The 21,586-nt window shown below is 55.3% G+C and overlaps 1 protein-coding gene across 1 annotated transcript in view; it reads left to right on the forward strand.

The window, feature by feature from the left end:
• Nucleotides 1–1,902: 1,902 nt before the first annotated feature.
• Nucleotides 1,903–21,586, forward strand: part of LOC106611399 (dynactin subunit 1) — a gene marked incomplete at its 3' end in the record, with an annotated part of 283,242 nt that continues 263,558 nt past the window's right edge. The window contains exon 1 of the mRNA XM_082955503.1: nt 1,903–2,575. Within this exon, the coding sequence (XP_082811629.1) occupies nt 2,537–2,575 (39 nt within the window). The remainder of the gene's footprint in view (nt 2,576–21,586) is intronic.

Consider the following 21,586-nt stretch of genomic DNA (forward strand, 5'->3'; position numbering starts at 1 on the left):
GTTCTGTCTCCACCCAGATCAGTTCTGTCTCCACCCAGATCAGTTCTGTCTGCAGCCAGATCAGTTCTGTCTCCACCCAGATCAGTTCTGTCTCCACCCAGATCAGTTCTGTCTGCAGCCAGATCAGTTCTGTGTGCAGCCAGATCAGTTCTGTCAGCAGCCAGATCAGTTCTGTCTCCACCCAGATCAGTTCTGTCTCCGCCCAGATCAGTTCTGTCTCCGCCCAGATCAGTTCTGTCTCCGCCCAGATCAGTTCTGTCTCCGCCCAGATCAGTTCTGTCTCCGCCCAGGTCAGTTCTGTCTCCGCCCAGGTCAGTTCTGTCTCCGCCCAGGTCAGTTCTGTCTCCGCCCAGGTCAGTTCTGTCTTCGCCCAGATCAGTTCTGTCTCCGCCCAGATCAGTTCTGTCAGCAGCCAGAGCAGTTCTGTCTCCGCCCAGATCAGTTCTGTCTCCGCCCAGATCAGTTCTGTCTCCGCCCAGATCAGTTCTGTCTCCGCCCAGATCAGTTCTGTCTCTGCCCAGATCAGTTCTGACTCCGCCCAGATCAGTTCTGTCTTCGCCCAGATCAGTTCTGTCTCCGCCCAGATCAGTTCTGTCAGCAGCCAGATCAGTTCTGTCTCGGCCCAGATCAGTTCTGTCTCGGCCCAGATCAGTTCTGTCTCCACCCAGATCAGTTCTGTCTCCACCCAGATCAGTTCTGTCTCCACCCAGATCAGTTCTGTCTCCACCCAGATCAGTTCTGTCTCCAGCCAGATCAGTTCTGTGTGCAGCCAGATCAGTTCTGTGTGCAGCCAGATCAGTTCTGTCTCCACCCAGATCAGTTCTGTCTCCACCCAGATCAGTTCTGTCTCCACCCAGATCAGTTCTGTCTCCACCCAGATCAGTTCTGTCTGCAGCCAGATCAGTTCTGTCTCCACCCAGATCAGTTCTGTCTGCAGCCAGATCAGTTCTGTGTGCAGCCAGATCAGTTCTGTCTGCAGCCAGATCAGATCTGTCTGCAGCCAGATCAGTTCTGTCTGCAGCCAGATCAGATCTGTCTGCAGCCAGATCAGTTCTGTGTGCAGCCAGATCAGTTCTGTCAGCAGCCAGATCAGTTCTGTCAGCAGCCAGATCAGTTCTGTCAGCAGCCAGATCAGTTCTGTCTCCAGCCAGATCAGTTCTGTCTCCAGCCAGATCAGTTCTGTCTCCAGCCAGATCAGTTCTGTCTCCGCCCTGATCAGTTCTGTCTCCGCCCTGATCAGTTCTGTCTCCGCCCAGATCAGTTCTGTCTCCGCCCAGATCAGTTCTGTCTCCGCCCAGATCAGTTCTGTAGTTCCGTCTCTGCCCAGATCAGTTCTGTCTCCGCCCAGATCAGTTCTGTAGTTCCGTCTCCGCCCAGATCAGTTCTGTCTCCGCCCAGATCAGTTCTGTCTCCGCCCAGATCATGCCTCCCGTGATATTGGATAGCTAGTTAACCACAGCTGTCTCTACAAAACATCTCAGAGGAAGAGCGCTGATGTAGGATCAGCTCACGGACCTGTCCACCATTATGATCTAAAAAAGGCTGAACTGATCCTAAATCAGCGCTCCTACTCTGAGACACTACGAATACGGGGCCCAGAGCTACAGACTCTTTTAAGAGTTAATGAATGTGGCAGCGTGGTTTATTCATTAGCTAGATAGCAAGATGCAGCTATGATTAATTGATTAAAGTCCTCTATGATGAAACCCGTCTTTTGTTTGTCCCGGCCGAGTATCATTATCTGTTAGTGTGAGCTGTAGGTGGCTCTGAGTTGTGGTTCAATAGACTCTACCGTTGCTCGAGCTCTTCCCTGACCAATCCCGTACTGTGGAATGCAGCTCAGTGTTGTTGTAGTGTTAGCCTCTCCTATATATATATACGACTGATGGATCGGCCTTTGAATAGGCTTTGTTTGTGTCATGGATGATAGCGGCTGCCTTTAAGACCCTGCAGCTCCCTGGGCCTAGCAGTCCACCCTCCCTGCCTGCTTCCCTGCAGAGAACAAGCCAGAGCGATACACTAGTGCAGTGCTACCTCTCCTCTGCTCTCAGCTGATGCACTCACAGCACAGACAGAGAACCAACCAACCCTGCCTGCATGTTTTCTTTCTTTCTCTGCTCTGTTTTCTCTTCTCTCCCATTCATCCTCCTCTCCTCCGGGCCTGGCGACTATTCTGAAGTCTTGCGTCGGAGGCTGAGGCTGTTTCCTGTCAGAGCAGAGCGTCGTCTGTGAGGCAGCAAGCCAGGATATATCTCTCCCTCTCTCCTTCTCTCTCTCTCTCACTCTGACCAGACAGGGAGGAAACCAGCAGGACCAAAAGGGAGTAGGGAAGTTGTTCCTGGGCTGTGGCTGTGTGGACTACAGGGAGTATTAGTACGAGGGCTATAGAAGAGGGGTGTTCTAGAGGATTATCGAGAGAGACGCTCTAGAAGCATCACTGGACCCCCCCCAACCACCGACGACGTCACCTTCTGCTCCTCATTGTTATAAGAGCAGACAGGCCAGCGTGGAGCCTGGCAAAGACTGGAGAATCAGCATGTCATCTCAGACTACCAGGAGGAACGTTTACACCCGGGTGAGTATCTGGTAGGGGGCTGCCTATGGATAGGAGTGGGTCAGTATCTGGTAATGGGCTGCCTATGGATAGGAGTGCGTTAGTATCTGGGAGGGGGCTGCCTATGTAGAGGAGTGGGCTAGTGTCTGGTAGGGGGCTGCCTATGGATAGGAGTGGGGGCTGGTATCTGGTAGGGGGCTGCCTATGGATAGGAGTGGGTTAGTATCTTGTAGGGGGCTGCCTATGGATAGGAGTGGGGGCTAGTATCTGGTAGGGGGTTGCCTATGGATAGGAGTGGGCTAGTATCTGGTAGGGGGCTGGCTATGGATAGGAGTGGGTTAGTATCTGGTAGGGGGCTGCCTATGGATAGGAGTGGGTTAGTATCTGGTAGGGGGCTGCCTATGGATAGGAGTGGGGGTAGTGTCTGGTAGGGGGCTGCCTATTGATAGGAGTGGGCTAGTATCTGGTAGGGGGCTGCCTATGGATAGGAGTGGGGGCTAGTATCTGGTAGGGGGCTGCCTATGGATAGGAGTGGGTTAGTATCTGGGAGGGGGCTGCCTATGTAGAGGAGTGGGCTAGTATCTGGTAGGGGGTTGCCTATGGATAGGAGTGGGCTAGTATCTGGTAGGGGGCTGCCTATGGATAGGAGTGGGGGCTGGTATCTGGTAGGGGGCTGCCTATGGATAGGAGTGGGTTAGTATCTTGTAGGGGGCTGCCTATGGATAGGAGTGGGGGCTAGTATCTGGTAGGGGGTTGCCTATGGATAGGAGTGGGCGAGTATCTGGTAGGGGGCTGGCTATGGATAGGAGTGGGTTAGTATCTGGTAGGGGGCTGCCTATGGATAGGAGTGGGTTAGTATCTGGTAGGGGGCTGCCTATGAATAGGAGTGGGCTAGTATTTGGTAGGGGGCTGCCTATGGATAGGAGTGGGCTAGTATCTGGTAGGGGCCTGCCTATGGATAGGAGTGGGTCAGTATCTGGTAATGGGCTGCCTATGGATAGGAGTGGGTTAGTATCTGGTAGGGGGCTGCCTATGGATAGGAGTGGGGGTAGTGTCTGGTAAGGGGCTGAAAATTGATAGGAGTGGGCTAGTATCTGATAGGGGGCTGCCTATGGATAGGAGTGGGGGCTAGTATCTGGTAGGGGGTTGCCTATGGATAGGAGTGGGCTAGTATCTGGTAGGGGGCTGCCTATGGATAGGAGTGGGGGCTAGTATCTGGTAGGGGGCTGCCTATGGATAGGAGTGGGTTAGTATCTGGTAGGGGGCTGCCTATGGATAGGAGTGGGGGCTAGTATCTGGTAGGGGGTTGCCTATGGATAGGAGTGGGCTAGTATCTGGTAGGGGGCTGGCTATGGATAGGAGTGGGTTAGTATCTGGTAAGGGGCTGCTTATGGATAGGAGTGGGTTAGTATCTGGTAGGGGGCTGCGTTTGGATAGGAGTGGGTTAGTATCTGGTAGGGGGCTGCCTATGGATAGGAGTGGGGGTAGTATCTGGTAGGGGCCTGCCTATGGATAGGAGTGGGTCAGTATCTGGTAATGGGCTGCCTATGGATAGGAGTGGGTTAGTATCTGGTAGGGGGCTGCCTATTGATAGGAGTGGGCTAGTATCTGGTAGGGGGCTGCCTATGGATAGGAGTGGGGGCTAGTATCTGGTAGAGGGTTGCCTATGGATAGGAGTGGGCTAGTATCTGGTCGGGGGCTGCCTATGGATAGGAGTGGGGGCTAGTATCTGGTAGGGGGCTGCCTATGGATAGGAGTGGGTTAGTATCTGGTAGGGGGCTGCCTATGGATAGGAGTGGGGGCTAGTATCTGGTAGGGGGTTGCCTATGGATAGGAGTGGGCTAGTATCTGGTAGGGGGCTGGCTATGGATAGGAGTGGGTTAGTATCTGGTAGGGGTCTGCCTATGGATAGGAGTGGGTTAGTATCTGGTAGGGGGCTGCCTATGAATAGGAGTGGGCTAGTATCTGGTAGGGGGCTGCCTATGGATAGGAGTGGGTTAGTATCTGGTAGGGGCCTGCCTATGGATAGGAGTGGGTCAGTATCTGGTATTGGGCTGCCTATGGATAGGAGTGGGTTAGTATCTGGTAGGGGGCTGCCTATGGATAGGAGTGGGGGTAGTGTCTGGTAGGGGGCTGCCTATGGATAGGAGTGGGCTAGTATCTGCTAGGGGGCTGCCTATGGATAGGAGTGGGGGCTAGTATCTGGTAGGGGGTTGCATATGGATAGGAGTGGGCTAGTATCTGGTAGGGGGCTGCCTATGGATAGGAGTGGGGGCTAGTATCTGGTAGGGGCTGCCTATGGATAGGAGTGGGTTAGTATCTGGTAGGGGGCTGCCTATGGATAGGAGTGGGGGCTAGTATCTGGTAGGGGGTTGCCTATGGATAGGAGTGGGCTAGTATCTGGTATGGGGCTGGCTATGGATAGGAGTGGGTTAGTATCTGGTAGGGGGTTGCCTATGGATAGGAGTGGGTTAGTATCTGGTAGGGGGCTGCGTATGGATAGGAGTGGGGGTAGTGTCTGGTAGGGGGCTGCCTATTGATAGGAGTGGGCTAGTATCTGGTAGGGGGCTGCCTATGGATAGGAGTGGGGGCTAGTATCTGGTAGGGGGTTGCCTATGGATAGGAGTGGGCTAGTATCTGGTAGGGGGCTGCCTATGGATAGGAGTGGGCTAGTGTCTGGTAGGGGCTGCCTATGAATAGGAGGGGGCTAGTATCTGGTAGGGGGCTGCCTATGGATAGGAGTGGGGGTTATTGTCTGGTAGGGGGCTGCCTATGGATAGGAGTGGGGGTTAGTGTCTGGTAGGGGGCTGCCTATGGATAGGAGTGGGCTAGCATCTGGTAGGGGGCTGTCTATGTAGAGGAGTGGGGGCTAGTATCTGGTAGGGGGCTGCCTATGGATAGGAGTGGGGGCTAGTATCTGGTAGGGGGCTGCCTATGGATAGGAGTGGGTTAGTATCTGGTAGGGGGGTGCCTATGGATAGGAGTGGGGGCTAGTATCTGGTAGGGGGTTGCCTATGGATAGGAGTGGGCTAGTATCTGGTATGGGGCTGGCTATGGATAGGAGTGGGTTAGTATCTGGTAGGGGGCTGCCTATGGATAGGAGTGGGTTAGTATCTGGTAGGGGGCTGCGTATGGATTGGAGTGGGGGTAGTGTCTGGTAGGGGGCTGCCTATTGATAGGAGTGGGCTAGTATCTGGTAGGGGGCTGCCTATGGATAGGAGTGGGGGCTAGTATCTGGTAGGGGGTTGCCTATGGATAGGAGTGGGCTAGTATCTGGTAGGGGGATGCCTATGGATAGGAGTGGGCTAGTGTCTGGTAGGGGCTGCCTATGAATAGGAGGGGGCTAGTATCTGGTAGGGGGCTGCCTATGGATAGGAGGGGGTTAGTGTCTGGTAGGGGGCTGCCTATGGATAGGAGTGGGCTAGTGTCTGGTAGGGGGCTGCCTATGAATAAGAGGGTGCTAGTATCTGGTAGGGGGCTGCCTATGGATAGGAGTGGGGGTTATTGTCTGGTAGGGGGCTGCCTATGGATAGGAGTGGGGGTTAGTGTCTGGTAGGGGGCTGCCTATGGATAGGAGTGGGCTAGCATCTGGTAGGGGGCTGTCTATGTAGAGGAGTGGGGGCTAGTATCTGGTAGGGGACTGCCTATGGATAGGAGTGGGGGCTAGTATCTGGTAGGGGGCTGCCTATGTATAGGAGTGGGCTAGTATCTGGTAGGGGGCTGCCTATGGATAGGAGTGGGCTAGTATCAGGTAGTGGGCTGCCTATGGATAGGAGTGGTCTAGTATCTGGTAGGGGGCTGCCTATGGATAGGAGTGGGGGTTAGTATCTGGTAGGGGGCTGTCTATGTAGAGAAGTAGGCTAGTATCTGGTAGGGGGCTGCCTATGGATAGGAGTGGGCTAGTATCTGGTAGGGGGCTGCCTATGGATAGGAGTGGGGGCTAGTATCTGGTAGGGGGCTGCCTATGTATAGGAGTGGGCTAGTATCAGTTAGGGGGCTGCCTATGGATAGGAGTGGGCTAGTATCTGGTAGGGGGCTGCCTATGGATAGGAGTGGGCTAGTATCTGGTAGGGGGCTGCCTATGGATAGGAGTGGGTTAGTGTCTGGTAGGGGGCTGCCTATGGATAGGAGTGGGCTAGTATCAGGTAGTGGGCTGCCTATTGATAGTAGTGGGGGCTAGTGTCTGGTAGGGGGCTGCCTATGGATAGGAGTGGGGGTTAGTATCTGGTAGGGGGCTGCCTATGGATAGGAGTGGGCTAGTATCTGGTAGGGGGCTGTCTATGTATAGGAGTGGGGGCTAGTATCTGATAGGGGGCTGCCTATGGATAGGAGTGGGGGCAAGTATCTGGTAGGGGGCTGCCTATGGATAGGAGTGGGTTAGTATCTGGTAGGGGCTGCCTATGGATAGGAGTGGGCTAGTATCTGGTAGGGGGCTGCCTACGGAAAGGAGTGGGCTAGTATCTGGTAGGGGGCTGCGTATGGATAGGAGTGGGGGTAGTGTCTGGTAGGGGGCTGCCTATTGATAGGAGTGGGCTAGTATCTGGTAGGGGGCTGCCTATGGATAGGAGTGGGGGCTAGTATCTGGTAGGGGGTTGGCTATAGATAGGAGTGGGCTAGTATCTGGTAGGGGGCTGCCTATGGATAGGAGTGGGCTAGTGTCTGGTAGGGGCTGCCTATGAATAGGAGGGGGCTAGTATCTGGTAGGGGGCTGCCTATGGATAGGAGGGGGTTAGTGTCTGGTACGGGGCTGCCTATGGATAGGAGTGGGTTAGTGTCTGGTAGGGGGCTGCCTATGAATAAGAGGGGGCTAGTGTCTGGTAGGGGGCTGCCTATGGATAGGAGTGGGGGTTAGTGTTTGGTAGGGGGCTGCCTATGGATAGGAGTGGGCTAGCATCTGGTAGGGGGCTGTCTATGTAGAGGAGTGGGGGCTAGTATCTGGTAGGGGGCTGCCTATCGATAGGAGTGGGGGCTAGTATCTGGTAGGGGGCTGCCTATGTATAGGAGTGGGCTAGTATCAGGTAGTGGGCTGCCTATGGATAGGAGTGGGCTAGTATCTGGTAGGGGGCTGCCTATGGATAGGAGTGGGCTAGTATCTGGTAGGGGGCTGCCTATGGATAGGAGTGGGCTAGTATCTGGTAGGGGGCTGCCAATGGATAGGAGTGGGTTAGTGTCTGGTAAGGGGCTGCCTATGGATAGGAGTGGGCTAGTATCAGGTAGTGGGCTGCCTATTGATAGTAGTGGGGGCTAGTGTCTGGTAGGGGGCTGCCTATGGATAGGAGTGGGGGTTAGTATCTGGTAGGGGGCTGTCTATGAAGAGAAGTAGGCTAGTATCTGGTAGGGGGCTGCCTATGGATAGGCTGCCTATGGATAGGAGTGGGGGCTAGTATCTGGTAGGGGGCTGCCTATGTATAGGAGTGGGCTAGTATCTGGTAGGGGGCTGCCTATGGATAGGAGTGGGCTAGTATCAGGTAGTGGGCTGCCTATGGATAGGAGTGGGCTAGTATCTGGTAGGGGGCTGCCTATGGATAGGAGTGGGCTAGTATCTGGTAGGGGGCTGCTTATGGATAGGAGTGGGCTAGTATCTGGTAGGGGGCTGCCTATGGATAGGAGTGGGTTAGTGTCTGGTAGGGGGCTGCCTATGGATAGGAGTGGGCTAGTATCAGGTAGTGGGCTGCCTATTGATAGTAGTGGGGGCTAGTGTCTGTTAGGGGGCTGCCTATGGATAGGAGTGGGGGTTAGTATCTGGTAGGGGGCTGTCTATGTAGAGAAGTAGGCTAGTATCTGGTAGGGGGCTGCCTATGGATAGGAGTGGGCTAGTATCTGGTAGGGGGCTGTCTATGTATAGGAGTGGGGGCTAGTATCTGATAGGGGGCTGCCTATGGATAGGAGTGGGGGCAAGTATCTGGTAGGGGGCTGCCTATGGATAGGAGTGGGTTAGTATCTGGTAGGGGGCTGCCTATGGATAGGAGTGGGCTAGTATCTGGTAGGGGGCTGCCTACGGAAAGGAGTGGGCTAGTATCTGGTAGGGGGCTGTCTATGCATAGGAGTGGGCTAGTATCTGGTAGGGGGCTGCCTATGGATAGGAGTGGGCTAGTATCAGGTAGTGGGCTGCCTATGGATAGGAGTGGGCTAGTATCTGGTAGGGGGCTGTCTATGTAGAGAAGTAGGCTAGTATCTGGTAGGGGGCTGCCTATGGATAGGAGTGGGCTAGTATCTGGTAGGGGGCTGGCTATGTATAGGAGTGGGGGCTAGTATCTGGTAGGGGGCTGCCTATGGATAGGAGTGGGGCTAGTATCTGGTAGGGGGCTGCCTATGGATAGGAGTGGGGGTTAGTATCTGGTAGGGGGCTGCCTATGGATAGGAGTGGGGGCTAGTATCTGGTAGGGGGCTGCCTATGTATAGGAGTGGGCTTGTATCTGGTAGGGGGCTGTCTATGGATAGGAGTGGGGGTTAGTGTCTTGTAGGGGGCTGCCTATGGATAGGATTGGGCTAGTATCTGGTAGGGGGCTGTCTATGTAGAGGAGTGGGGGATAGTATCTGGTAGGGGGGTGCCTATGGATAGGAGTGGGGGCTAGTATCTGGTTGGGGGCTGCCTATGGATAGGAGTGGGCTAGTATCTGGTAGAGGGCTGCCTATGGATAGGAGTGGGCTAGTATCAGGTAGTGGGCTGCCTATGGATAGGAGTGGGCTAGTATCTGGTAGGGGGCTGCCTATGGATAGTGGGGGTAGTGTCTGTGGGGGCTAATATCTGGTAGGGGGCTGCCTATGGATAGGAGTGGGGGTTAGTGTCTGGTAGGGGGCTGCCTATGGATAGGAGTGGGCTAGCATCTGGTAGGGGGCTGTCTATGTAGAGGAGTGGGGGCTAGTATCAGGTAGGGGGCTGCCTATGGATAGGAGTGGGGGCTAGTATCTGGTAGGGGTTGCCTATGGATAGGAGTGGGCTAGTATCTGGTAGGGGGCTGCCTATGGATAGGAGTGGGCTAGTATCAGGTAGTGGGCTGCCTATGGATAGGAGTGGGCTAGTATCTGGTAGGGGGCTGCGTATGGATAGGAGTGGGCTAGTATCTGGTAGGGGGCTGCCTAAGGATAGGAGTGGGCTAGTATCTGGTAGGGGGCTGCCTATGGATAGGAGTGGGCTAGTATCTGGTAAGGGGCTGCCTATGGATAGGAGTGGGTTAGTGTCTGGTAGGGGGCTGCCTATGGATAGGAGTGGGCTAGTATCAGGTAGTGGGCTGCCTATTGATAGTAGTGAGGGCTAGTGTCTGGTAGGGGGCTGCCTATGGATAGGAGTGGGGGTTAGTATCTGGTAGGGGGCTGTCTATGTAGAGAAGTAGGCTAGTATCTGGTAGGGGGCTGCCTATGGATAGGAGTGGGCTAGTATCTGGTAGGGGGCTGTCTATGTATAGGAGTGGGTTAGTATCTGGTAGGGGCTGCCTATGGATAGGAGTGGGCTAGTATCTGGTAGGGGGCTGCCTATGGATAGGAGTGGGCTAGTATCTGGTAGGGGCTGTCTATGTAGAGAATTAGGCTAGTATCTGGTAGGGGGCTGCCTATGGATAGGAGTGGGCTAGTATCTGGTAGGGGGCTGGCTATGTATAGGAGTGGGGGCTAGTATCTGGTAGGGGGCTGCCTATGGATAGGAGTGGGGCTAGTATCTGGTAGGGGGCTGCCTATGGATAGGAGTGGGGGTTAGTATCTGGTAGGGGGCTGCCTATGGATAGGAGTGGGTGCTAGTATCTGGTAGGGGGCTGCCTACGGAAAGGAGTGGGCTAGTATCAGGTAGTGGGCTGCCTATGGATAGGAGTGGTCTAGTATCTGGTAGGGGGCTGCCTATGGATAGGAGTGGGGGTTAGTATCTGGTAGGGGGCTGTCTATGTAGAGAAGTAGGCTAGTATCTGGTAGGGGGCTGCCTATGGATAGGAGTGGGCTAGTATCTGGTAGGGGGCTGCCTATGGAATGGAGTGGGGGCTAGTATCTGGTAGGGGGCTGCCTATGTATAGGAGTGGGCTAGTATCAGGTAGTGGGCTGCCTATGGATAGGAGTGGGCTAGTATCTGGTAGGGGGCTGCCTATGGATAGGAGTGGGCTAGTATCTGGTAGGGGGCTGCCTATGGATAGGAGTGGGTTAGTGTCTGGTAGGGGGCTGCCTATGGATAGGAGTGGGCTAGTATCAGGTAGTGGGCTGCCTATTGATAGTAGTGGGGGCTAGTGTCTGGTAGGGGGCTGCCTATGGATAGGAGTGGGGGTTAGTATCTGGTAGGGGGCTGCCTATGGATAGGAGTGGGCTAGTATCTGGTAGGGGGCTGTCTATGTATAGGAGTGGGGGCTAGTATCTGATAGGGGGCTGCCTATGGATAGGAGTGGGGGCAAGTATCTGGTAGGGGGCTGCCTATGGATAGGAGTGGGTTAGTATCTGGTAGGGGGCTGCCTATGGATAGGAGTGGGCTAGTATCTGGTAGGGGGCTGCCTACGGAAAGGAGTGGGCTAGTATCTGGTAGGGGGCTGCGTATGGATAGGAGTGGGGGTAGTGTCTGGTAGGGGGCTGCCTATTGATAGGAGTGGGCTAGTATCTGGTAGGGGGCTGCCTATGGATAGGAGTGGGGGCTAGTATCTGGTAGGGGGTTGCCTATAGATAGGAGTGGGCTAGTATCTGGTAGGGGGCTGCCTATGGATAGGAGTGGGCTAGTGTCTGGTAGGGGCTGCATATGAATAGGAGGGGGCTAGTATCTGGTAGGGGGCTGCCTATGGATAGGAGGGGGTTAGTGTCTGGTACGGGGCTGCCTATGGATAGGAGGGGGCTAGTGTCTGGTAGGGGGATGCCTATGGATAGGAGTGGGGGTTAGTGTCTGGTAGGGGGCTGCCTATGGATAGGAGTGGGCTAGTATCTGGTAGGGGGCTGCCTATGGATAGGAGTGGGCTAGTATCTGGTAGGGGGCTGCCAATGGATAGGAGTGGGTTAGTGTCTGGTAGGGGGCTGCCTATGGATAGGAGTGGGCTAGTATCAGGTAGAGGGCTGCCTATTGATAGTAGTGGGGGCTAGTGTCTGGTAGGGGGCTGCCTATGGATAGGAGTGGGGGTTAGTATCTGGTAGGGGGCTGTCTATGTAGAGAAGTAGGCTAGTATCTGGTAGGGGGCTGCCTATGGATAGGAGTGGGCTAGTATCTGGTAGGGGGCTGCCTATGTATAGGAGTGGGCTAGTATCTGGTAGGGGGCTGCCTATGGATAGGAGTGGGCTAGTATCTGGTAGGGGGCTGCCTATGGATAGGAGTGGGCTAGTATCTGGTAGGGGGCTGCCTATGGATAGGAGTGGGCTAGTATCTGGTAGGGGGCTGCCTATGGATAGGAGTGGGCTAGTATCTGGTAGGGGGCTGCCTATGGATAGGAGTGGGCTAGTATCTGGTAGGGGGCTGCCTATGGATAGGAGTGGGCTAGTATCTGGTAGGGGGCTGCCTATGGATAGGAGTGGGCTAGTATCTGGTAGGGGGCTGTCTATGTAGAGAAGTAGGCTAGTATCTGGTAGGGGGCTGCCTATGGATAGGAGTGGGCTAGTATCTGGTAGGGGGCTGTCTATGTATAGGAGTGGGGGCTAGTATCTGGTAGGGGGCTGCCTATGGATAGGAGTGGGGCTAGTATCTGGTAGGGGGCTGTCTATGGTAGGAGTAGGCTAGTATCTGGTAGGGGGCTGCCTATGGATAGGAGTGGGCTAGTATCTGGTAGGGGGCTGTCTATGTATAGGAGTGGGGGCTAGTATCTGATAGGGGGCTGCCTATGGATAGGAGTGGGGGCAAGTATCTGGTAGGGGGCTGCCTATGGATAGGAGTGGGTTAGTATCTGGTAGGGGGCTGCCTATGGATAGGAGTGGGGCTAGTATCTGGTAGGGGGCTGCCTACGGATAGGAGTGGGCTAGTATCTGGTAGGGGGCTGTCTATGCATAGGAGTGGGCTAGTATCTGGTAGGGGGCTGCCTATGGATAGGAGTGGGCTAGTATCAGGTAGTGGGCTGCCTATGGATAGGAGTGGGCTAGTATCTGGTAGGGGGCTGTCTATGTAGAGAAGTAGGCTAGTATCTGGTAGGGGGCTGCCTATGGATAGGAGTGGGCTAGTATCTGGTAGGGGGCTGGCTATGTATAGGAGTGGGGGCTAGTATCTGGTAGGGGGCTGCCTATGGATAGGAGTGGGGCTAGTATCTGGTAGGGGGCTGCCTATGGATAGGAGTGGGGGTTAGTATCTGGTAGGGGGCTGCCTATGGATAGGAGTGGGGGCTAGTATCTGGTAGGGGGCTGCCTATGTATAGGAGTGGGCTTGTATCTGGTAGGGGGCTGTCTATGGATAGGAGTGGGGGTTAGTGTCTGGTAGGGGGCTGCCTATGGATAGGATTGGGCTAGTATCTGGTAGGGTGCTGTCTATGTAGAGGAGTGGGGGCTAGTATCTGGTAGGGGGCTGCCTTTGGATAGGAGTGGGGGCTAGTATCTGGTAGGGGTTGCCTATGGATAGGAGTGGGCTAGTATCTGGTAGAGGGCTGCCTATGGATAGGAGTGGGCTAGTATCAGGTAGTGGGCTGCCTATGCATAGGAGTGGGCTAGTATCTGGTAGGGGGCTGCCTATGGATAGGAGTGGGCTAGTATCAGGTAGTGGGCTGCCTATGGATAGGAGTGGGGCTAGTATCTGGTAGGGGGCTGCCTATGGATAGTGGGGGTAGTGTCATGTGGGTGGCTAGTATCTGGTAGGGGGCTGCCTATGGATAGGAGTGGGGGCTAGTATCTGGTAGGGGGCTGCCTATGGATAGGAGTGGGCTAGTATCTGGTAGGGGGCTGCCTATGGATAGGAGTGGTGGCTAGTATCTGGTAGGGGGCTGCCTATGGATAGGAGTGGGGTTAGTATCTGGTAGGGGGCTGTCTATGTAGAGAAGTAGGCTAGTATCTGGTAGGGGGCTGCCTATGGATAGGAGTGGGGGCTAGTATCTGGTAGGGGGCTGCCTATGGATAGGAGTGGGCTAGTATCTGGTAGGGGGCTGCCTATGGATAGGAGTGGGCTAGTATCAGGTAGTGGGCTGCCTATGGATAGGAGTGGGCTAGTATCTGGTAGGGGGCTGCCTATGGATAGGAGTGGGCTAGTATCTGGTAGGGGGCTGCCTATGGATAGGAGTGGGCTAGTATCTGGTAGGGGGCTGCCTATGGATAGGAGTGGGTTAGTATCTGGTAGGGGGCTGCCTATGGATAGGAGTGGGCTAGTATCTGGTAGGGGGCTGCCTATGGATAGGAGTGGGGGCTAGTATCTGGTAGGGGGCTGCCTATGGATAGGAGTGGGGGCTAGTATCTGGTAGGGGGCTGCCTATGGATAGGAGTGGGCTAGTATCTGGTAGGGGGCTGCCTATGGATAGGAGTGGGCTAGTATCTGGTAGGGGGCTGTCTATGTATAGGAGTGGGGGCTAGTATCTGATAGGGGGCTGCCTATGGATAGGAGTGGGGGCAAGTATCTGGTAGGGGGCTGCCTATGGATAGGAGTGGGCTAGTATCTGGTAGGGGGCTGCCTATGGATAGGAGTGGGCTAGTATCTGGTAGGGGGCTGCCTACGGAAAGGAGTGGGCTAGTATCTGGTAGGGGGCTGTCTATGCATAGGAGTGGGCTAGTATCTGGTAGGGGGCTGCCTATGGATAGGAGTGGGCTAGTATCAGGTAGTGGGCTGCCTATGGATAGGAGTGGGCTAGTATCTGGTAGGGGGCTGTCTATGTAGAGAAGTAGGCTAGTATCTGGTAGGGGGCTGCCTATGGATAGGAGTGGGCTAGTATCTGGTAGGGGGCTGGCTATGTATAGGAGTGGGGGCTAGTATCTGGTAGGGGGCTGCCTATGGATAGGAGTGGGGCTAGTATCTGGTAGGGGGCTGCCTATGGATAGGAGTGGGGGTTAGTATCTGGTAGGGGGCTGCCTATGGATAGGAGTGGGGGCTAGTATCTGGTAGGGGGCTGCCTATGTATAGGAGTGGGCTTGTATCTGGTAGGGGCTGTCTATGGATAGGAGTGGGGGTTAGTGTCTGGTAGGGGGCTGCCTATGGATAGGATTGGGCTAGTATCTGGTAGGGTGCTGTCTATGTAGAGGAGTGGGGGCTAGTATCTGGTAGGGGGCTGCCTTTGGATAGGAGTGGGGGCTAGTATCTGGTAGGGGTTGCCTATGGATAGGAGTGGGCTAGTATCTGGTAGAGGGCTGCCTATGGATAGGAGTGGGCTAGTATCAGGTAGTGGGCTGCCTATGGATAGGAGTGGGCTAGTATCTGGTAGGGGGCTGCCTATGGATAGGAGTGGGCTAGTATCAGGTAGTGGGCTGCCTATGGATAGGAGTGGGCTAGTATCTGGTAGGGGGCTGTCTATGTATAGGAGTGGGCTAGTATCTGGTAGGGGGCTGCCTATGGATAGGAGTGGGCTAGTATCTGGTAGGGGGCTGCCTATGGATAGGAGTGGGCTAGTATCTGGTAGGGGGCTGCCTATGGATAGGAGTGGGCTAGTATCTGGTAGGGGGCTGCCTATGGATAGGAGTGGGCTAGTATCTGGTAGGGGGCTGTCTATGTAGAGAAGTAGGCTAGTATCTGGTAGGGGGCTGCCTATGGATAGGAGTGGGCTAGTATCTGGTAGGGGGCTGTCTATGTAGAGAAGTAGGCTAGTATCTGGTAGGGGGCTGCCTATGGATAGGAGTGGGCTAGTATCTGGTAGGGGGCTGGCTATGTATAGGAGTGGGGGCTAGTATCTGGTAGGGGGCTGCCTATGGATAGGAGTGGGGCTAGTATCTGGTAGGGGGCTGCCTATGGATAGGAGTGGGGGTTAGTATCTGGTAGGGGGCTGCCTATGGATAGGAGTGGGGGCTAGTATCTGGTAGGGGGCTGCTTATGTATAGGAGTGGGCTTGTATCTGGTAGGGGGCTGTCTATGGATAGGAGTGGGGGTTAGTGTCTGGTAGGGGGCTGCCTATGGATAGGATTGGGCTAGTATCTGGTAGGGTGCTGTCTATGTAGAGGAGTGGGGGCTAGTATCTGGTAGGGGGCTGCCTTTGGATAGGAGTGGGGGCTAGTATCTGGTAGGGGTTGCCTATGGATAGGAGTGGGCTAGTATCTGGTAGAGGGCTGCCTATGGATAGGAGTGGGCTAGTATCAGGTAGTGGGCTGCCTATGCATAGGAGTGGGCTAGTATCTGGTAGGGGGCTGCCTATGGATAGGAGTGGGCTAGTATCAGGTAGTGGGCTGCCTATGGATAGGAGTGGGCTAGTATCTGGTAGGGGGCTGTCTATGTAGAGAAGTAGGCTAGTATCTGGTAGGGGGCTGCCTATGGATAGGAGTGGGCTAGTATCTGGTAGGGGGCTGTCTATGCATAGGAGTGGGCTAGTATCTGGTAGGGGGCTGCCTATGGATAGGAGTGGGCTAGTATCAGGTAGTGGGCTGCCTATGGATAGGAGTGGGCTAGTATCTGGTAGGGGGCTGTCTATGTAGAGAAGTAGGCTAGTATCTGGTAGGGGGCTGCCTATGGATAGGAGTGGGCTAGTATCTGGTAGGGGGCTGGCTATGTATAGGAGTGGGGGTTAGTATCTGGTAGGGGCCTGCCTATGGATAGGAGTGGGGCTAGTATCTGGTAGGGGGCTGCCTATGGATAGTTGTGGGGGTTAGTATCTGGTAGGGGGCTGCCTATGGATAGGAGTGGGGGCTAGTATCTGGTAGGGGGCTGCCTATGTATAGGAGTGGGCTTGTATCTGGTAGGGGGCTGTCTATGGATAGGAGTGGGGGTTAGTGTCTGGTAGGGGGCTGCCTATGGATAGGATTGGGCTAGTATCTGGTAGGGTGCTGTCTATGTAGAGGAGTGGGGGCTAGTATCTGGTAGGGGGCTGCCTTTGGATAGGAGTGGGGGCTAGTATCTGGTAGGGGTTGCCTATGGATAGGAGTGGGCTAGTATCTGGTAGAGGGCTGCCTATGGATAGGAGTGGGCTAGTATCAGGTAGTGGGCTGCCTATGGATAGGAGTGGGCTAGTATCTGGTAGGGGGCTGCCTATGGATAGGAGTGGGCTAGTATCTGGTAGGGGGCTGCCTATGGATAGGAGTGGGCTAGTATCTGGTAGGGGGCTGCCTATGGATAGGAGTGGGGGCTAGTATCTGGTAGGGGGCTGCCTATGGATAGGAGTGGGCTAGTATCTGGTAGGGGGCTGCCTATGTATAGGAGTGGGGGCTAGTATCTGGTAGGGGGCTGCCTATGGATAGGAGTGGGGGCTAGTATCTGGTAGGGGGCTGCCTATGGATAGGAGTGGGCTAGTATCTGGTAGGGGGCTGCCTATGGATAGGAGTGGGCTAGTATCTGGTAGGGGGCTGCCTATGGATAGGAGTGGGCTAGTATCTGGTAGGGGGCTGCCTATGGATAGGAGTGGGCTAGTATCTGGTAGGGGGCTGCCTATGGATAGGAGTGGGCTAGTGTCTGGTAGGGGGCTGCCTATGGATAGGAGTGGGGCTAGTATCTGGTAGGGGGCTGCCTATTGATAGGAGTGGGGGCTAGTGTCTGGTAGGGGGCTGCCTATGGATAGGAGTGGGGGTTAATATCTGGTAGGGGGCTGTCTATGTAGAGAAGTAGGCTAGTATCTGGTAGGGGGCTGCCTATGGATAGGAGTGGGCTAGTATCTGGTAGGGGGCTGTCTATGTATAGGAGTGGGGGCCAGTATCTGGTAGGGGGCTGCCTATGGATAGGAGTGGGGGCAAGTATCTGGTAGGGGGCTGCCTATGGATAGGAGTGGGCTAGTATCTGGTAGGGGGCTGGCTATGGATAGGAGTGGGCTAGTATCTGGTAGGGGGCTGCCTACGGAAAGGAGTGGGCTAGTATCTGGTAGGGGGCTGTCTATGGATAGGAGTGGGGGTAGTATCTGGTAGGGGGCTGCCTATGGATAGGAGTGGGCTAGTATCTGGTAGGGGGCTGCCTATGGATAGGAGTGGGGGCTGGTATCTGGTAGGGGGCTGCCTATGGATAGGAGTGGGGGTTAGTGTCTGGTAGGGGGCTGCCTGTGGATAGGAGTGGGGGTTAGTGTCTGGTAGGGGGCTGCCTATTGATAGGAGTGGGGGCTAGTATCTGGTAGGGGGCTGCCAATGGATAGGAGTGGGCTAGTGTCTGGTAGGGGGCTGCCTATGGATAGGAGTGGGTTAGTATCTGGTAAGGGGCTGCCTATGGATAGGAGTGGGCTAGTATCTGGTACGGGGCTGCCTATGGATAGGAGTGGGCTAGAATCTGGTAGGGGGCTGCTTGTGGATAGGTGTGGGGGTTAGTGTCTGGTAGGGGGCTGCCTATGGATAGGAGTGGGGGCTAGTGTCTGGTAGGGGGCTGTCTATGGATAGGAGGGGGGGTTAGTGTCTGGTAGGGGGCTGCCTATGGATAGGAGTGGGGGCTAGTGTCTGGTAGGGGGCTGCGTATTGATAGGAGTGGGGGCTAGTATCTGGTAGGGGGCTGCCTATGGATAGGAGTGGGGGCTAGTATCTGGTAGGGGTCTGCCTATTGATAGGAGTGGGCTAGTATCTGGTAGGGGGCTGCCTATGGATAGGAGTGGGCTAGTATCAGGTAGTGGGCTGCCTATGCATAGGAGTGGGCTAGTATCTGGTAGAGGGCTGCCTATGGATAGGAGTGGGCTAGTATCAGGTAGGGGGCTGCCTATGGATAGGAGTGGGCTAGTATCTGGTAGGGGGCTGTCTATGCATAGGAGGGGGTGATAGGAGTGGGGGTTAGTGTCTGGTAGGGGGCTGCCTATTGATAGGAGTGGGGGCTAGTATCTGGTAGGGGGCTGCCTATGGATAGGAGTGGGCTAGTATCTGGTAGGGGGCTGCCTATGGATAGGAGTGGGTTAGTATCTGGTAGGGGGCTGCCTATGATAGGAGTGGGCTAGTATCTGGTAGGGGGCTGCCTATGGATAGGAGTGGGCTAGTATCTGGTAGGGGGCTGGCTATGTATAGGAGTGGGGGTTAGTATCTGGTAGGGGCCTGCCTATGGATAGGAGTGGGGCTAGTATCTGGTAGGGGGCTGCCTATGGATAGTTGTGGGGGTTAGTATCTGGTAGGGGGCTGCCTATGGATAGGAGTGGGGGCTAGTATCTGGTAGGGGGCTGCCTATGGATAGGAGTGGGCTAGTATCTGGTAGAGGGCTGCCTATGGATAGGAGTGGGCTAGTATCTGGTAGGGGGCTGCCTATGGATAGGAGTGGGCTAGTATCTGGTAGGGGGCTGCCTATGGATAGGAGTGGGCTAGAATCTGGTAGGGGGCTGCTTGTGGATAGGTGTGGGGGTTAGTGTCTGGTAGGGGGCTGCCTATGGATAGGAGTGGGGGCTAGTGTCTGGTAGGGGGCTGTCTATGGATAGGAGGGGGGTTAGTGTCTGGTAGGGGGCTGCCTATGGATAGGAGTGGGGGCTAGTGTCTGGTAGGGGGCTGCCTATGGATAGGAGTGGGGGCTAGTATCTGGTAGGGGGCTGCCTATGGATAGGAGTGGGGGCTAGTATCTGGTAGGGGGCTGCCTATTGATAGGAGTGGGCTAGTATCTGGTAGGGGGCTGCCTATGGATAGTAGTGTGCTAGTATCTGGTAAGGGGCTGCCTATGGATAGGAGTGGGCTAGTATCTGGTAGGGGGCTGCCTATTGATAGGAGTGGGCTAGTATCTGGTAGGGGGCTGCCTATGGATAGTAGTGTGCTAGTATCTGGTAAGGGGCTGCCTATGGATAGGAGTGGGCTAGTATCTGGTACGGAGCTGCCTATGGATAGGAGTGGGCTAGTATCTGGTAGGGGGCTGCCTATGGAAAGGAGTTGGTTAGTATCTGGTAGGGGGCTGTCTATGGATAGGAGTGGGTCAGTATCTGGTAGGGGGCTGCCTATGTAGAGGAGTGGGCTAGTACCTGGTAGGGGGCTGCCTATGGATAGGAGTGGGTTAGTGTCTGGTAGGGGGCTGCTCTATGGATAGGAGTGGGGGCTAGTATCTGGTAGGGGGCTGCCTATGGATAGGAGTGGGGGCTAGTATCTGGTAGGGGGCTGCCTATGGATAGGAGTGGGGGTCTAGTAGTCTGGTAGGGGGCTGCCTATGGATAGGAGTGGGCTAGTATCTGGTAGGGGGCTGCCTATGGATAGGAGTGGGCTAGTATCTGGTAGGGGGCTGCCTATGGATAGGAGTGGGTAGTTCTGGTAGGGCTGCCTATGGATAGGAGTGGCTAGTAGGGGGCTCCCTATTGATAGGAGTGGGGGCTAGTGTCTGGTAGGGGGCTGCCTATGGATAGGAGTGGGGGTTAATATCTGGTAGGGGGCTGTCTATGTAGAGAAGTAGGCTAGTATCTGGTAGGGGGCTGCCTATGGATAGGAGTGGGCTAGTATCTGGTAGGGGGCTGTCTATGTATAGGAGTGGGGGCCAGTATCTGGTAGGGGGCTGCCTATGGATAGGAGTGGGGGCAAGTATCTGGTAGGGGGCTGCCTATGGATAGGAGTGGGCTAGTATCTGGTAGGGGGCTGGCTATGGATAGGAGTGGGCTAGTATCTGGTAGGGGGCTGCCTACGGAAAGGAGTGGGCTAGTATCTGGTAGGGGGCTGCCTATGGATAGGAGTGGGGGCTAGTATCTGGTAGGGGGCTGCCTATGGATAGGAGTGGGGGTTAGTGTCTGGTAGGGGGCTGCCTATGGATAGGAGTGGGGGTTAGTGTCTGGTAGGGGGCTGCCTATTGATAGGAGTGGGGGCTAGTATCTGGTAGGGGGCTGCCAATGGATAGGAGTGGGCTAGTGTCTGGTAGGGGGCTGCCTATGGATAGGAGTGGGTTAGTATCTGGTAAGGGGCTGCCTATTGATAGGAGTGGGCTAGTATCTGGTACGGGGCTGCCTATGGATAGGAGTGGGCTAGAATCTGGTAGGGGGCTGCTTGTGGATAGGTGTGGGGGTTAGTGTCTGGTAGGGGGCTGCCTATGGATAGGAGTGGGGGCTAGTGTCTGGTAGGGGGCTGTCTATGGATAGGAGGGGGGGTTAGTGTCTGGTAGGGGGCTGCCTATGGATAGGAGTGGGGGCTAGTGTCTGGTAGGGGGCTGCCTATGGATAGGAGTGGGGCTAGTATCTGGTAGGGGGCTGCCTATGGATAGGAGTGGGGGCTAGTATCTGGTAGGGGGCTGCCTATGGATAGGAGTGGGCTAGTATCTGGTAGGGGGCTGCCTATGGATAGGAGTGGGCTAGTATCTGGTAGGGGGCTGCCTATGGATAGGAGTGGGCTAGTATCTGGTAGGGGGCTGCCTATGGATAGGAGTGGGCTAGTATCTGGTAGGGGGCTGCCTATGGAAAGGAGTTGGCTAGTATCTGGTAGGGGGCTGCCTATGGATAGGAGTGGGCTAGTATCTGGTAGGGGGCTGCCTATGTAGAGGAGTGGGCTAGTATCTGGTAGGGGGCTGCCTATGGATAGGAGTGGGCTAGTATCTGGTAGGGGGCTGTCTATGGATAGGAGTGGGCTAGTATCTGGTAGGGGGCTGCCTATGGATAGGAGTGGGCTAGTATCTGGTAGGGGGCTGCCTATGGATAGGAGTGGGGGTAGTATCTGGTAGGGGGCTGCCTATGGATAGGAGTGGGCTAGTATCTGGTAGGGGGCTGCCTATGGATAGGAGTGGGGGCTAGTATCTGGTAGGGGGCTGCCTATGGATAGGAGTGGGGGTTAGTGTCTGGTAGGGGGCTGCCTGTGGATAGGAGTGGGGGTTAGTGTCTGGTAGGGGGCTGCCTATTGATAGGAGTGGGGGCTAGTATCTGGTAGGGGGCTGCCAATGGATAGGAGTGGGCTAGTGTCTGGTAGGGGGCTGCCTATGGATAGGAGTGGGTTAGTATCTGGTAAGGGGCTGCCTATTGATAGGAGTGGGCTAGTATCTGGTACGGGGCTGCCTATGGATAGGAGTGGGCTAGAATCTGGTAGGGGGCTGCTTGTGGATAGGTGTGGGGGTTAGTGTCTGGTAGGGGGCTGCCTATGGATAGGAGTGGGGGCTAGTGTCTGGTAGGGGGCTGTCTATGGATAGGAGGGGGGGTTAGTGTCTGG

This window comes from Salmo salar, chromosome 09 (assembly GCF_965601325.2).
Source record: "Salmo salar chromosome 09, fSalSal1, whole genome shotgun sequence".
Taxonomy (NCBI): Eukaryota; Metazoa; Chordata; class Actinopteri; order Salmoniformes; family Salmonidae; genus Salmo; species Salmo salar.